The sequence below is a fragment of the Hemiscyllium ocellatum genome, chromosome 1 (genome assembly GCF_020745735.1).
Source record: "Hemiscyllium ocellatum isolate sHemOce1 chromosome 1, sHemOce1.pat.X.cur, whole genome shotgun sequence".
In the NCBI taxonomy this organism is placed as follows: domain Eukaryota; kingdom Metazoa; phylum Chordata; class Chondrichthyes; order Orectolobiformes; family Hemiscylliidae; genus Hemiscyllium; species Hemiscyllium ocellatum.
In genome coordinates, this window is record NC_083401.1 from 124,561,970 (window position 1) to 124,578,758 (window position 16,789).

The window sequence follows — 16,789 nt, forward strand, 5'->3', positions numbered from 1 at the left end:
GATGGCCTTATACCATTAGCACAGTGGACAAGACTAACAATATTGAAAACATTGTCATCTTATGAAATTAGCCTTTCACTTGATTAACGTAGACCCTAGATTGTGTGTTTGTGCTTATGTAGCTTCTTAGAATGTCTTTGCTACCATTGTTGTGGTGTTGTTCCATTTTGTTGGTCATCTGTGTTTTATTCTGGGATCCAACTTGGCCTTTGGAAGCAGATTTCCTTCACATGCATACTCAGATATGCCTCAGTGTCATATGCTTCACAGGTATCAAGAAAAGCTGAGAAGATTTTTGACAGGTGCAACAAACCACATCTGTTTCAATTTTTATGATTTTACATACTTTTCTGAATGTAACAATGGTGTTGGCTGCACCCAAAGAATATAATTGTTGTGGGCCTGCAACTATGACTTCATACCTTGCCTCCATTCTCAAGTAATACATCAACGATATGGTCAATACTGTTGCCCAAAAGATCCTTCTTAAACATAATTGGTGCAGCAGTGATGACTAATTCAATGAGCCCCTCTGACAGCTCTTCTTCAGAAGTGTCTTAGTCATGTCCTTTGCTACGTATGCTTCTGATAAATGGTGGTCAGTAGGTTTGTGTGCTTGATGTCTGTGCAGCATGAAGTGGAGTCCGTTAACCCCAAATTTAATTCTTACCTTGAATTGGTCTTCAAGAACCTTTGAGATCTTTTTTTGATCTTTATTATCATTCACGGAAAGACTAGATGTAATAACTCTGTAAGCCCATCCTTGTCAATAGCAAGCAAAACCTTTAGAGCTCTTTTCTTTGGATTGACTTTTTGTTGGCTGTGAAATAGAGCTGAATATGTTGTTTGAATAGTTGTAATTCTGCAAAGGTATTATTGGATGTCCAATCTATAATGATGTTTCTGCTATCCATGATTCTTCCTTAAAAGCAACACACTGCACTACCTTAACATGTGAGTTTCTGACTTTGTGTCAATTCAATTATGATTTTGTTCCATCCTTAAAAACAAAGGCACTATAACAAGAAACTGCTATTAATGCATGAGCTGTCAGTAACTAAGCAGTCTAACCTTCTAACTTTCTGTACTGCGCTGCTTTGTGTTTCAGTTCAAGAGTGCACCTTAGTATTCTTAAATAAGGCAACTTTAGCAATTTGTTTTGTTTTATTCATTCAAAAGGTGATGATGTCACTAGCTAGGCAGCATTTATTGCACATCCCTAACTGCCCAAAGGCAATTAAGAGTCAACCACACTACCATAGGTCTGGAGTCACATGTCAGGCAGATCAGATAGGGATGGCAATTTCCTTCCCTAAGGGACCAGATATTGAATAATGACCAATGGATTCACTGTCATCATTAGACTCTTAATCCCAGATATTTATTAAATTCAAATTCCACCTTCTGCTGCAGGAGGATTTGAACACAGAACCTTGAATGTTATCTGGTTCTCTGGATTGACAATCTAGCAATAATACTACTAGGCCATTGCCTCCATAAACAGAAAAAAACCATGTATTCTAATCAAAAATAAATTTGCTCTGTTTTCCTGGTAGTCAATGTTTTATATACAGACCTGTTCAGCTATGAATAAACATTTATTATAACTAATTATTATGCACAACTGAAGATGGAGTTGAGATCACTCCCCATCAACCACATTTATTGACTAATAGAGCAGGCTGGAAGGACTGAATGGTCTACTCCTGTTCTTAAATCCCATGTTCCTGTAGAGAAAAGATCAAACTGACAACAGGTTATAAAGCATATCAATGTTTAGAATGACACGAGAATAAGGTGGCACAATGGCTGGTTAGCACTACTGCGTCACAGCACCAATGAACTGGGTTCAATTCCACCCTTAGGCAACTGTCTGTGTGGAGTTTGCAATTCTCCACATATCTGCGTGGGTTTCCTCCCACAGTCCAAAGATGTGCAGGTTAAGTGGATAGGCCATGCTAAATTGCCTGTAGCGTTCAAGACTGTTTAGGTGCATTAGCCATGGGAAATGCTGGGTCATGGGTTGGGACTAGGTGGGTCAGTGTAGACTTGTTGGGCCAAAGGGCTTGTTTCCACTCTGTAGGGATTCTATTCTATGGATGTTACATTTCTCAAGCACGTAGATGCCTGGGCTAACATTAAGCTATTATGTTACAACAGAGAAGCCTACTTCTAGTACTGCCCAGTGATCCAAGGTAGGATAGAGAACTAGACATTTATATCCTCAGGGTCACATGCTATGCTACAGTCTGAAATCCAAAACATCTCTGTTAAAGGTATACTGACATACTGACAATGAGTCATAGCGCAATGAAAGGGGACCACTGTTAAAATATATCAAAGCAAACAGTAGAAAATTACAATTATGTAGTACCCTTCATAACATTAAACATTGTAAAACAGTTTTCAGTCAATGAATTGCAGCCACTAGTGAAATGGAAGAAATCCAGAACTAAATTATGGGCAGCAATGTCCCACAAACTAACATGTGATAACAAAACAAAGAACTAGAGATGCTGAAGATCTGAAACAAAAATATAAATTCCTGGAGAAGCTCAGTGGTTTGGCGGCATCTTAGCTCTTAGCTGTTCATTACTATTTAGTCAACTTCTCTTCTGTCCTGGCCTGTTATCGATTATCTCCTTGTTTAACCAGAGACAAAAAAAAACCTGCAGCTGCTGAAATCCAAAGCAGACAGGCAGGAGGAGGGAAGAATATAGCAAGCCAGGCAGCATCAGGAGATGGAGAAGTCGACTTCTCCACCTCCTGATACTGCCTGGATTGCTGCATTCTTCCAGCCTCCTGCCTATCTCCTTGCTTACCTACCCCTTTCTGTGGGCTTGGTCTCCGCCTATCCACTCAACTCTCCCTTTCCCCATCTGAACTTCAGCTGCAGCAGAGAATGGAAGAAACCAAAAGAACTGCAAATACTATAAATCAGAAACAAAAACAGAAATTGCTGGAAAAACTCGGCAGGCCTGACAGCATCTGTGAAGAGAAATCAAGTTAATGTTTTGCGTCTGGTGACCCTTCCTCAGAACCATAGAATCATAGAATCTCTACAGTGTGGAAGCAGGCCATTCTGCCCATCAAGCCCATATCAACCCTCCAAAGAGCATCACACCTACATCCATCCCACCACTCACCTTATTTCCTGTAATCCTGCATCTCCTACGACTAAGCCACCTAACTCACATAACCCAAGGTACTATGGGAAATTTAAAATGGACAAACCACTCAAAATATGCATCATTGGACTGTGGGAGGAAACTGATTTATTGCCCGCTCCTCCCAGCCTGCTTCACAGTGATGCTGACCTCTGCACACTCTTCGCAGAGCATAAATGCTGTTTTTTCCTCTCTCTTAACTGTTCTGATGAAGAGTCACTGGAGTTAAAGCTTTATTTCTGCTTCATTCCCACTGATGCTTCTGAGGTCCTCTAGCAATTTTCTGCTTTTGTTGAAAATGCAATAATATTAATCAGGAGGGGTGGAATGCCCTGCTCTTCTTCAATAAGTGAGATTTAGATTTTCAAAAATCTTTTTCTAGGGGGTGCAGAAACATGGGCCAGAATCTAGTGGAGGTAGCAAAGGTTTCAGCTCTCAGTTGGAGTGTCAACAAACATTCAACGTTGCTTCTTTTTGAGATGTCCCACTGCCCCACATTCCTCTTGACAGGCCAGTAGCAGGTCTCCTCACAGCATGAGGGACGCTGGGCACTGAAGTCCCACCCACTGAATATCCAGCCAATTGGAGGTCAGCAGCCCGATTGAATGCAAATATTGTGGGTGAAGTAAATGTGACCCGAAGCTGAGGATCATTGTTGGATCCAAAAGAGAAAACGTTGGAAAATCTCAGCAGGTGGGGCAGCATCTGTAAGGAGATGGGTCAGTTAGACTCGAAACGTCAGCTCTTTTCTCTCCTTACAGATGCTGCCAGACCTGCTGAGATTTTCCAGCATTTTCTCTTTTGGTTTCAGATTCCAGCATCCACAGTAATTTGCTTTTATCATTGTTGGATCCCATGCTAGAGGTGAGTGATGAGAGAAGATAAGGGTCTAGGAGGAGGCTAGTCAGCAGCAAAGGAAGGGCCTTACTATCGGTAAATTCCTTCCATCCTGAGGCTGGGTCACTCAAATCAGTCCAGATGGTCTACGAGAAAACTATTCCCGCAGACCCTACAGGCCACCGCAGCACACAGTCATCCCCTGCATGTCTAACTCACTATGTGCCAATGACTGCGAGATGAGACTGAGGGCCTCAGAAAGCAGCGTGTTGGGAATATCTTCCCCAAACAAGCCTTCCCAGTTCCTTCCGGGAACCTTCCCATAGCTGAGGGTGGAATGAGGCAGGCTTCCCCACTCACCATTTGACCCACCACCCCCACCCCTCCCTCTGCCATTACATTTCCAATTTGGCTCGTTCTCACTGTTACTAAAAACCCAACCACAAAGTAATCACTGACCATTCTGTTAATTACAGGCAACTTCAAATCCAAGTTAAAAATGTCGTAAAGTTGTCTTGATAAATTATTAATAATGTTCCCACATTGCGTTTAATCTTTGGATAATTTTCTTTTAATTATCAACTACAATTATATCACATTAGCAAATAGGATTAGAATCGCCTTGGTCACGGTAGGAACCTTTAAGGAAGGAAATCTACCGTCCTTGCCTGATCTAGCTTCCATGTGAGGCCAGACCCACAACAATGTGACTGTTATCTCTCTCCCCTCTGGGCACTTAGGGATGGGCAATAAAGGCTGGGAGAAAGTGGGGACTGCAGACGCTGGAGATCAGAGTGGAGAGTGTAGTGCTGGAAAAGCACAGCAGGTCAGGCAGCATCCGAGGAGCGGGAGAATCGATGTTTCGGGCAAAAGCCCTTCATCAGGAATGAGGCTTGTGAGACTCGAGGGTGGAGAGATAAATGGGGGGGGGGCGGGGGGCGGGATTATGGGGGGAAGATAGATGAGAATAAAGGTAGCCAGAGACGCTTTTATCCCCTGAGTATATTTTCAGTCCTGCCACTGTGTTTTGTGGTGTCACCTGTCACGTTTTTAGATTGTTATAGCTGCAAATGTGTTGCTGGTCAAAGCACAGCAGGTTAGGCAGCATCTCAGGAATAGAGAATTCGACGTTTCGAGCATAAGCCCTTCAGATTGTTATAGAACGACTAAAATCAGTGTGTGCCGTTTGGTATCGTTTCTGCTTTAAGTGCACAATTCAATCAACTGTGAATAAGTTTATCTAAATACATAGACAATAATTAATCATTTAACCGGTTCATAAAGATAAGTGTTGACAGACTTTTCACAGGCTATTGCTAACGAGCGCACTTCCTTGCAGGTCCGAGCTTTACGCGGGGCACCTCAAGTGTGAAGAGATTGATATTAAAGTGGTGGTGACTTGTATTACTGAGAGCTGCTACTTCCATAGTGCTCTAAATGCGAGTACGCCCTATAAAGCTCTTGAGGATAATAACTTTTGAAAGACTTATCTGTCCGAAGCGAAGTGTTCAAAAGTCTTCGTCGGTGCTGTCATGATTTCTGCTCATTAGTACCTCATCAAAAGCAGGGTTTCTTTTAAATAAAATAAAAGTTAGTCACTAATCTCGTTGTTTACCGATATCCATCCAACACCTTGGAAATAGTATTTCTTAAAGATCGCTCTCTAACCGCTAGGCTCATTAATCTTCTGTTTGATGGATTCCACACGTTTTTTTAACCAATGTAGTCGATTTTCCTGTAAACAGAACGACTCTGTTGAAGAGAATTGTTTCGACAGTGAGAATATTTGGAATTAATGGGTTTCCTTTTCAAATACGACCCAAATCAACTGTTTCCTATGTGGGTGCACTCAACTTTCCACATGGATTATAACTCGTATTTAAGATAGAGACAAGAAGTATTGAATTCATTTCGGATATACTGGCGTAGCCCGATTGCTCCTCAAGTCAGCCAGAAATGGTGCCAAAGGTGAGAAAAGATGTCACTTTCAACACTAAAGTCATTCTTTTTGTATTTTACCAAAACATGACTACAAACAAATTTCAAGCATACAGCCCACCACTGTCATATGTTAGACTGCTCGTCTCCGGATATCATTAAATATTTTATTTCCCTCTCGGTATGTCACATTTTAATGGAATTTATTCAGTTGTACGTTTACTATCTATTATGACTTATATAGTTTGTGATTCTTTAAATTCAAATTAGCTTCTACTCTGGACACGTTAACTTGTGTAGTGGTGGCAGATCTGATCCAGATCATGGACATTCAGCTTGAGTTGTCTATCGATTACTTGATCAATTCTCAGATATGATTTAGAGATGCCGGTGTTGGACTGGGGTGTACAAAGTTAAAAATCACACAACACCAGGTTATAGTCCAACAGGTTTAATTGGAAGCACACTAGCTTTCCGAGCGACGCTCCTTCATCATCAGCACTCCGAAAGCTAGTGCTTCCAATTAAACCTGTTGGACTATAACCTGAAGTTGTGTGATTTTTAAAATTCTCAGATATGCATGGTTTCAGAGACTTAAATTCTAGACCTTGGGGGTGGTTGAGAGTCACTCACAATTGGAGAGGTGAGACTCAAGAGGCGATAGATGAATATTTTTCAGAAAGAAAACAATTAGCTAGATTAATTTTACCATTAAAAAGATGAATTATGGTGTGTGTGTGTAGGGGGTGGCGTTTTGGGGATGAGACAAATGCAGGCAAAGACAACATAGCAGCTGTTTCAATTTATTTTCCACTGTGTATCTCATCAGTAAAAATGTGCTCGTCGTTTTGTTACTATGGGCTGGGAGTGATTGATGCTAGAAAGTGCTCTGGTACAACACAAATTACTATCATATTATCTCACTTTGAACAGCACAAAACATTGTTCCGCGATTCCAACAGTTGAAAATAAATATGAAGTGCGTGCATACACACGTACATACGTATTACTTAGGAACAGGAATAGGCCACTCGGCCTCTCCAGCTTGTTCTATCAGTTCAATCAGATGATGACTGATTCAATCAGTTCACATTCCCGCATATATACCTCCAGTTATCTTTCACCCTCCTCCTATTGAGGAAGGGAACTGCAAACACACTCTAACCTCTGTGAATTTTTTTTTAAACACTCTATCTGAAATTGTGAACCCTAACTTTTAAACAGTGACCCCAAGCTCAAGATTATCCCACAAGGGGAAACCCCCTTTCCTCAACCCCTCTGTCATCTCACGATCTTATGTTTCAACCAATACATCTCTTACTCTTCGAAATTCCAGTGGATACAAACCTTGTCTGTCCTACCTTTCCTGGTTAGATAACCAACCTGAAAATGTGTTGCTGGTTAAAGCACAGCAGGTTAGGCAGCATCCAAGGAACAGGAAATTCGACGTTTCGGGCCAGAGCCCTTCATCAGGAATCCTGCCTCAGGAATTCATTTACATCCGTTCTTAAATAAGGCGACCAATACTGCATTTCATAATCCAGATGCTATCCCATCAATGCCCTGTAGAACTGGAGCAGACTTCCCTCATTTTATATCCAAAGTCCTTCTGGAAATCTGAAGTTCAGTACATCCATCAGTTCCCCTTTATATAAAGTGAATGGCACTCCTTCCATGAACTCCAGTAGACGGGTTAAATACGATCTCCCGTTCTCTTTTCTTTTGTTAACTCTGCCTGATTGCCTCGAACTTTTCGAAGTGTCATGCATTAGCTTCTTCAACAATATTTTGCCCATGCCACATGTCACTCTAAAAGTCCGTAGGTTCCTTCAGCCTCTTTCGTTTTTTGCATAAAGGAGTTGAATTTATTTTTTTTATTCTTCCCTGAATCTGGGGAGCTTTGGAAATTAAAACCAAAGTATCAACTATCGCTCGAGCAGCTTTTTTCTAGGATTAGATTACCTACAGTGTGGAAACAGGCCCTTCGGCCCAACAAGTTCACACCGACCCGCCGAAGAGCAACCCATCCAGACCCATCCCCCTACATTTACCCCTTCACTTAACACTGTGGGCAATTTAGCATGGCCAATTCACCTAACCTGCACATTTTTGGACTGAGGGAGGAAACCGGAGCACCCGGAGGAAACCCACGCAGACACGGGGAGAATGTGCAAACTCCACACAGTTACTCGAGGCTGGAATCAACCCTGGGAACCCTGGTTCTGTGAGGCAGCAATGCTAACCACTGTGCCTCCGTATCTCCCACTGCTACCGTATCCCACGATACTAGGATGAAATCCATCAGGACATAGGCACTTGTTAAGCAGCAGTTGCAGAAGTTTGCTCTGTACCATTTCTCCAGTAATTGTGATGTTTGAGTTCCTCCCTCGCTGCCATTTCCAGATTTACAGATCATTCTGTGCAGCTGCAAACTCCTTCAATGTCAATATTTTAATGAAACATGTACCGCCTTTAGTTCTGGTGTCATCTCAGAAATGTCTGCTTTTACTAAAAGCATTAACAGATTTCGTCTCAATGCAGTAACAAAATGATTGAGTTATTTTATATTCCCAAATGCACGTTTTACTGTTTTTATTAAGCTCGGCCATTTCCTTGCATCAGATTATTCAAAAGCACATTCACACACGAGTGAGTCCGATACATGTTTGTGACCAACCTATTCAGTCGCCTAATGACCTAACTCGGAGTAAGTAGGCCTTGAACACATGCCTCCCGAGTACAGAGTTAGGGATACTGCCACCACACCGCAAAGCCTTTTAAATGAGCCCTATGTTCTGTTTTAACATTTGGTCTACATCAATTTATGCTAGTTACTGAGTTCAATAAATAACAACTCTTCTGAAATGTACAATATGCGTCTTGGGATCTAATTTTACCAGAGAAATCTGAAGTGCATTTAATGGGTGCGGAATAGGTTGTATTAATATCACACGCGACTGTTCAACTAGGCTAGTGAAGTTGTGGAACTCAGTACCACACAAGTGAATAATACGGAGCTGATTGAAAGTAAGCGGCTCAAGTGGTTGAGAGAGAACGAAATAGGAGGGCTACACTGACAGATTTTGAAGAGGAAGGGGGCTACAGTTGGTTTAAACTCTGGTATCGTCGGGTTGGGCCGAATGGCCTGTTTCAGTGCAGAATATCCTATGTAAAAGCTTGCACGATGGAAGAGCTCACCATAATAAATGGTCCTAAAGTGATCCTCGTCTTTACAATTACAGCACGGTGAGGGGTATTTCTCTGAGTGTCTGCGTCAACTTCAATATTTTTTTGTTCAGAGCGCCCGGTTTAAAACCAAACGCCCAGCAGATGGAAAATAACTTCAATGTCCAGTTGTCCAGCACAGAACATGATTCGCTCTCATGAGTCACCCCTGCATTTGGATTGCTGTGAAACTCAGAGAGTTTCCTTTCGCCTGTGTTTGAGTGAGTTATGCTGATTGAACTGAACGCACGGGAGGCCATCCAGCTAGCAGCTGCTGGGAAAATGTTGATGGCCGGGTCAGCGATTAGCTGCTGGCTCTGAAATGTTGACTGACAGTAGCTAAAGAGGGCGGAAAAGAAATAGCCCGACACTTAATGCTTGTGGCGACTTCCTCTCTCCTATCTCAGCCGCATGAAATAGATGCGTCCCAGAGCGCAACCGAACATGGAGGCCAGCTTGGAGATGTGACTGATAAAGAAGTAAAATCTTCTCACATATTGACATTGTCAGCCACCCCTAGAACCAACCGAACAAACTTCTTACTAGCAGTAATTTATATGGTCAATGGGGGGCTTTAATTTATGTTGTTCTCAGTCAAATGTTTGTATCATATTTGAGACATTAAATCCGGTACAGTCCCGTGTGTTTTAAAACCAACTAAAAACTCAATGTCCCACATTCAGCTAATTTCTAAAACAACTTTTGCGGACGTGTATAAATTACGATACACTGTTTGGAATATCAGCTGTGACAGTAAACTATATAAAAACGGCTTCCAAAATGCGCATTATTGTTAATGTTTCCCGATATTTAGTTCGATTTTTTTTTCTAGATAAGCTATGTTGTAACAAATTAACATGGGGAAGGATATGTCGAACGCTCACTTCCCTCAGTAGCCAGATTAGGGCTATTTAAGTAAAACACTTCAATTTCAAAAATCATTTTTTAAAAAAATCGTTGATTGAGAATTGTCATTTTGAAGTTCTGTATAAACGGTATGAGATGGATTTTAGAGCGTGCACATTTCAGTGATTTTGGAACAGGCGATAATACAGACACAAACTTTTTCAGATTTGTTTTTAATAAGCGAGAAGGCGATCAGGATTGGTATTAATCTTCTTGAAATGAAACAGCGAAACAACAGTTGGGCATGTGTTTACTTTCGGAGAAAGAGGTGCCTGTGCTGGGAGTAGATCAACTCTTGGGCAAAATCAACCAGCATCCGTCAGCCCCAAACTCTCCACCACTGGAAGCCAGTTTCAGTGTTAGGACTGACCCAGTCTGTTCTCCTGACAACTCTCCGTGATCCGCAGCACCATCCTTTCGCCTGCAGAAGTCAAAGGGAAAGGGGGCTATGCTGTCGCGTTCGCTCATGTTCCGGCGACAAGTTGTGAAGTCTCATTGCTTTTGTTTGCTATGTGCCTGTTTGTTGTTGACGGCGTAGGAGAGGGTCACTGCTTGTTGCTTTGGACAGGGCCAGTTCGTCGGCCTCTGGCTGTCCTAGCCTTCCCGTTTGTTTGTCTTTCTGCTTGGGCAGACTCCTGCACGCGAGTGAGCCGTTCCCAATAGCTCCACACTGCACTCTCGCCAGCAGCAAACTGGCGCAGTTTATCATTGAGCACAGTCAGTACTTTTGTCAAAGGAATTTTAATTGAAGCCGAAGCCTCGCTATCTGTTTGATAAAGGCATTAATGCTTGGCTGATAATAATGTGTTTTACCGGGTGCTCCTAGATTTTATTTATCAATGTCACTGCTCATGAACTCAAGGAGAAACTGCCGCCGAACCTGACGGAATTCGATTTTGCTTTACTTATTATGCGTTAGACATCAGAGGAAAAGAATCAACATCAACGATTGACAATTACTTCACCACAATCGAGATGGAGGCTTCGTCAGTCTAAAACAAAACTCTTTATCAGATAACCTGTAACATTAGTGTCAACTCGCAAAGTTATCTTCCGGAAAACAAAATGCTCATGGTAAGTAGCAAGTTTCACCGTTTGTTTAATAGAAATTGCACTCTTAGAATATCTGGTTCTAACGGTGGACACAACAAACGGAGTAATACGAAAGATCTTAATAACATGACCAAACATTTCACGGATGAATCGTTGAATATGTCGATAGTTTCATAGCAGACAAACACAATTGTACAGAGAGATGATTTTGGCGGACAAGATTCGGTTTGGTCTCAGTCGCAGGTTTTGAATTCAATAATAATTCCAGAGTAATACAGCGTCAAGTAACCCACGTTATGAGGATGTCTTCTACACCACTGCATTTTCTCCACGTGCCTTTGTTTTTTTATTTGTGAATTTTTATAATCGCATATCTCCAAAACTTAAATCACGCGAGTCTCAGTGAAGTGCGTATACTTTGAGTAACGAATGAGGAATAGAGGGTTATTGAGGACTAGAGAAACAAAAAAATCAAAAGGTTTTAAACCTGCAACTGCAATAGTTTGTCCCAGTCCTTGGTTTGATTTGTGACCGTATTAGTTATTAAAGCAAATGTCCAAAATCTCATCCTCATTGCAGTCACAAACCCCAGAGATCATGCGCTAGCAGCTACAGTACAATCTGGAACCTGGGCATTTCAAACCACGATTAATCCAAACTCAGTGCTCTGTAGCTAGATTATGGTTCCACTATGAACTTCTGTCAAAATCGTTTTAATATTCCTTGTCCTCTCGTACATTTACGAAATTCCCTTAACTTTGCATTATTAAGCACAGGTCAGCGGCTGAAGGCGATGTGCCCACGGCGGGTGCACATGGTATTCCTTCTTTCCTCCCTGAAACTAACTAGCTTTTAATTACTCCGATAGAAAGGCAGACACGCAGCGCGACAACTTCCTTTTTCAAAATGTTAATTGACTGAGGGAGAGACTGCAGGGGCAGCACTTATCACGCCTTGTGACCCACCGGAACACTATCTGTAACTAAATCAACCATTAAAACAGCGGCTCGCTCCTTTAATGACCGCTCATCTCCCGCATTAATGACACCAGTCATCAACAGTGTTGCCTGTGTGCCTTTCGCTGAATGAAATTCAGGCTGCAATTTTAATTTGAGGTATTTGCCAAAATTCTGCCAAAAACGTTATTTTCCCTCTGAGGAGAAATTTATTACTATAGTTATCATTCTTCAAATTGGAACACACTGAGGAGAGCTTATTAAAACCTCTTCAGCTCTAAGTACAGAAATAAACAGACATCTTTAATGTAACCAGTATCTTTTTTGTGATTTTTTTTGCCTGGGCCAAACTCCAGCACTTAGAGCCTATTAGAGCGAGTCTCTCTCCCCCCCCCCCCTTTCCGAGATGAGTGGAGATTGCAGACAAATTTAAACCCCCTGCTCTTCATCTGAGAACATCCTTCAATCGACTCTTGAAGTTCCCACTGTAAGGCAGCCCATTTAAGAGTGCCAGCACCTTCTCAAGATTAGATAAATCCTTTTCGATGGCACGGATCTCTTGAAGCCGACGGGAGGATCGCGGGAGCTGCTGTTGCATTTGGAGCCGCAATCTAACTCAGCAGGGAATGGACTGACATCTGTGTTCGTGCACGGCAATGCGTTTGCTACAATCTTCAGACCGAGGAACGGGACATACGATGGGATCATCGTGAAGTCTCTCAATGTGAAAAACAAATAACGCAATCTCGAGTGAAAAACAACATTCATCCTATTAATTTCGCGTCCTTTTCAATGTCCCTGAAGGAAATTCCCCCTTTCCCCCTTGAAAATCGCAGCTCATCCGACTTACCGCTGAGGTGAGTTCTACGATATTTATCGGACAAATATTTACCGAATTTTGGAACTCCTCCAAGCGCCTGTGAAATGAATTATGCGTTGAACTGTTTATTCTCATTGTAATAGATGGCTAGTGCCAGGCGCTTTTGCTGAATAATTGCCCTTGTTTTACAATATCACCAAACGGATTTTATTTATTAAGAATGTTGCAGTAACGGATAAATGGGAAATGTATCATTTCTGTGTGTCCTGGGAAAGGCAATACCATTGGGCTTTGAAGAAACCTTCTCTCAATTGCATTCTTCAAAAGGAAATCTGGCCTCTCCCCATCGCCCAGGATAAAAGGCTCCTGGCCAATAGAAATCTCTCGATGTCACTGGAAGACTTGAAGCTCTGCCTCTCTGTTAACGTCAGTCACCCCTGAACGGAGTCAAGCCCATTCAAAGTCGCGTCATTGAAACAGTGATGTGGGGCCGGATTTGCTCACCGGTCCTCCTCACACTTTAGAAACATTGTACCCGCCCAGGAGTTACCCCGAGATGCTTCCAAGTTCCGCAGCTTCGAGCACCCCATTCTCTGTCAAGGATATTTTAAACCTCGAACATCGCCATGAAAAGCATTGGATCCTAGATCATGCGGGCGCAACTTCGGATGTCCTGCCTTCCTCTTGTATGTTGGAGCAAGCGTATCAACCCAAATACACCGGGTTCCCGGGTCTTGGCAATGAACTGGTCAAACCTCCTGTCCACAAGAGCAATGCGGCATTTCCAGCCGGTGTGAGTGTGACTGAGAACCCGAACTGCAGCGAGGCACGGATGGAGATCGCCACTCACAGCAACAGCCCAGGTAAATAAACACACTGACAGGTGGGCGAATGGCCCACAAGTGATTATCAGTGAACAGAAACTCACTTCACATAGTTTACCCGAGCGTTAAAGCCGGCATTGAAAGAGTTAAAGCACACTAAAAATTGCGATTATTGACAATGGAAAGAACTGGAGAAAGCAAATCGATGCCTAGAGAGACCTACATTGGTGGGTTTGAATCTGACTAACTGACATCGAATAATAAACTAGATTAAAGTACTAAAAAGGTCGCCTTTGTAGAAACCTTTAAAACATTTCACCAGCGATTTACACAATATTTCACCAGTGATTTATACTTGTCGCGATGATTTTTAAAATGACCGGATTTGGGATCCATTGAGCGGGTAATTTTTATCGCATGTTTTATTTGGAGTAGCTGCATGTATCCTTGGAATGTTACTACTCAAGCCCAAACTGCTTTTGCGCGCAGTGTGTGTGCGCGTATGACTGAATCTGTGTATTCGGCATGTATACAGTACAAGGATATGTACAAGGAGAAAGTGAGGACTGCAGATGCTGGAGATCAGAGCTGAAAAATGTGTTGCTGGAAAAGCGCAGCATGTCAGGCAGCATCCAAGGAGCAGGAGAATCGACGTTTCGGGCATAAGCCCTTCTTCAGGGATGAGGAGGGTGTGCCAAGCAGGCTAAGATAAAAGGTAGGGAGGAGGGACTTGGGGGAGGGGCGTTGGGAATGCGATAGATGGAAGGAGGTTAAGGTGAGGATGATAGGCTGGGGGGGGGGGGCGGAGAGGTCGGGAAGAAGATTGCAGGTCAAGAAATGTACAATACTGGAATGTGTACAGTATAGGGATGTGTACAATACAGGAAATGTGTGAATGCAGGGAGGTGTACAATACAGGGATGTGTACATTACAGGGTGTGTACATTACAGCGATGCGTACATGACAGGGATGTGTACATTAAAATACAAGGATGTGTACATTATAAAGAATGTGTACAATACAGGGAATGTGTATAACACAGGGATGTATACATTACAGAGAATGTGTACAATACAGGGACGTGTACAGTACAGAGATGTCACCAGCTCTGGGATGTATACAGCATTGAGAATGTGTACAGTACAGGGATGTGAATAGTCCTGTGAATGTATACTGGACATATGTACCGGCTTGTTCACAGCTCTAGGGTCTATACAGTATTGGAGATGTGTACTGGGGGTGTGCACTGGACTGAGGATGTGTAGTGGGGATATGTACAGTGCTGGGGATCCGTACTGGAGATGTCGACAAGAATAGGAGAGTGTACAGTACTGGAGACGTGTACAGTACAGGGATATGTGCAGAACTAGAGCTGTGTACTGGGGAGGGGCGCTTGTAGAACCCAGTCAAGCGATGGAACAGCATCAATCCGGTTACAATGGTCTTCGGTCATTTAGTGTGTACAGAGAAAGGTGTCGGCAGTATATGGTCAATCGTGATGTGAGTTCCTGAATACTCGAATAGTGTTTGACCGTCTCCAGTTTATTAAAATGAGATGGGGTATGAGAAATGTACAGATGTAGCGCAAATGTTGTATATTTTCATGAAAACTTCATCAACAAGACCCCGAGATTAGCTGGAGCTTAGCGAAGCGGTTTGATTTTACTATTGTTCAGTGACACCGAAATACAAAACAATCTGAGTAAATGATGCAAATTATAAACACCAGGAGCCCGCAGATTGGGGGGGGGGGGGAGGGGGGAGAGTTCTCTATAACAAGCCAATCGCCAGCAAGTTTTAAACCGAGTTTCAAACGAAAGCAGTAAACTCCCTTTTAAACACCGACAACGGCGCGAGTTTAAAGCGCCCGTTCCCCGGTGTAATCTTCAACTGAAACAGAAATTACTTGGCAGCTCCGGCCGCCTCAGTCCTGAGGAAGGGTCACTGGACCCGAAACTTTCAGTTCTCTGTAACAGATGCTGCCAGACAAGCTGAGCTTTTCCAGCGGCTTCTGGTTTTTATTTTTCGTTTCTGGTTTACAGCAATCGGCATTTCTTTGGGGTTTTTTTTTGTTTTAAACCCGGCGTGATCTTTAATGTCCTTGTGTGTGTTGTAATCTAGAACGAAAGTCGATGGATAAAAAGACGTCCCGCGAAGCCAGGAGGGGCGACGCTGTTGCAGGTTCTGGGAGGAGAGCTCGGCGCAAACCGAGAGTGCTGTTCTCTCAGGCCCAGGTCTACGAGCTGGAGAGACGCTTTAAGCAGCAAAGGTACCTGTCCGCCCCAGAAAGAGATCATCTGGCAAATGTGTTGAAACTGACATCGACGCAGGTCAAGATCTGGTTCCAGAACCGCAGGTACAAATGCAAGCGGCAGCGACAGGATAAACACTTGGAATTGGGAGCAGCGCCTCCAGCTCCTCGCCGGGTTGCTGTGCCTGTGCTGGTCAGGGACGGGAAACCTTGCCTCGGAGCATCCCCTCCTTACAGTTCACCCTACAATGTCAGCGTGGCGCCCTACAGCTACAGTATTTACCCCACTTATCCCAACTACAGCACTGGTAGCTGTGACGGAGACTACAGCTGCATGTATCCCAGTGTGGCTACCATGCAGCAGACCGCTCCTGCCAGTTCCTTCCTCAACATGGGCATGAATTTTAATGTTGGCAACGAAAATTACTCGGCAGCGCAGTCTCAGGCTCATCAAACCCCCGGAGTCTCGGCTCTGCAAGGTCCCTTGCATGGAATCCGAACTTGGTAAGGACTGCGGATAAGAATGAGAGACAGCTGCCCACAATGCCAGCAGTTTTCAACCGTAGAAATAACTTCAGAAGCATGAATTTCCTGGGAATGGTAAGACGTTTCTGCAAAATAAATCGAGGAACGCGTCGTTTTTATTTATTATGGTATTTTAATTCTTTTAGAACTTCCGTCTGTTCGTTACGAACGCTTGGATGTGTTTGTTTGCAAAACTCGAACGCCGTTCAGATGTGGACCTTCGGTGACCTGACTCATGAAACAGGCGTAACTCTGGTCCCAGTGTCAAAACCGTTTCTGATATGGG

General features: G+C 43.1%; 1 protein-coding gene across 1 annotated transcript; it reads left to right on the forward strand.

Moving 5' to 3' along the window:
- Positions 1-13,458: 13,458 nt before the first annotated feature.
- On the forward strand, positions 13,459-16,486 carry LOC132816942 (homeobox protein Nkx-2.5-like). Its single transcript, XM_060827005.1, has 2 exons — positions 13,459-13,765; positions 15,849-16,486. The coding sequence occupies exons 1-2, from the start codon at positions 13,459-13,461 to the stop codon at positions 16,484-16,486; spliced, it is 945 nt and encodes a 314-aa protein (XP_060682988.1).
- The last annotated feature ends 303 nt before the right edge of the window (positions 16,487-16,789 follow it).

Excerpts from the sequence above, each read along its gene's own strand:
- LOC132816942 (XM_060827005.1), top strand. The coding sequence starts at position 13,459 with ATGCTTCCAAGTTCCGCAGCTTCGAGCACCCCATTCTCTGTCAAGGAT. Across the intron at positions 13,766-15,848 it reads CACTCACAGCAACAGCCCAG|AACGAAAGTCGATGGATAAA; the intron begins GTAAATAAACAC and ends GTTGTAATCTAG.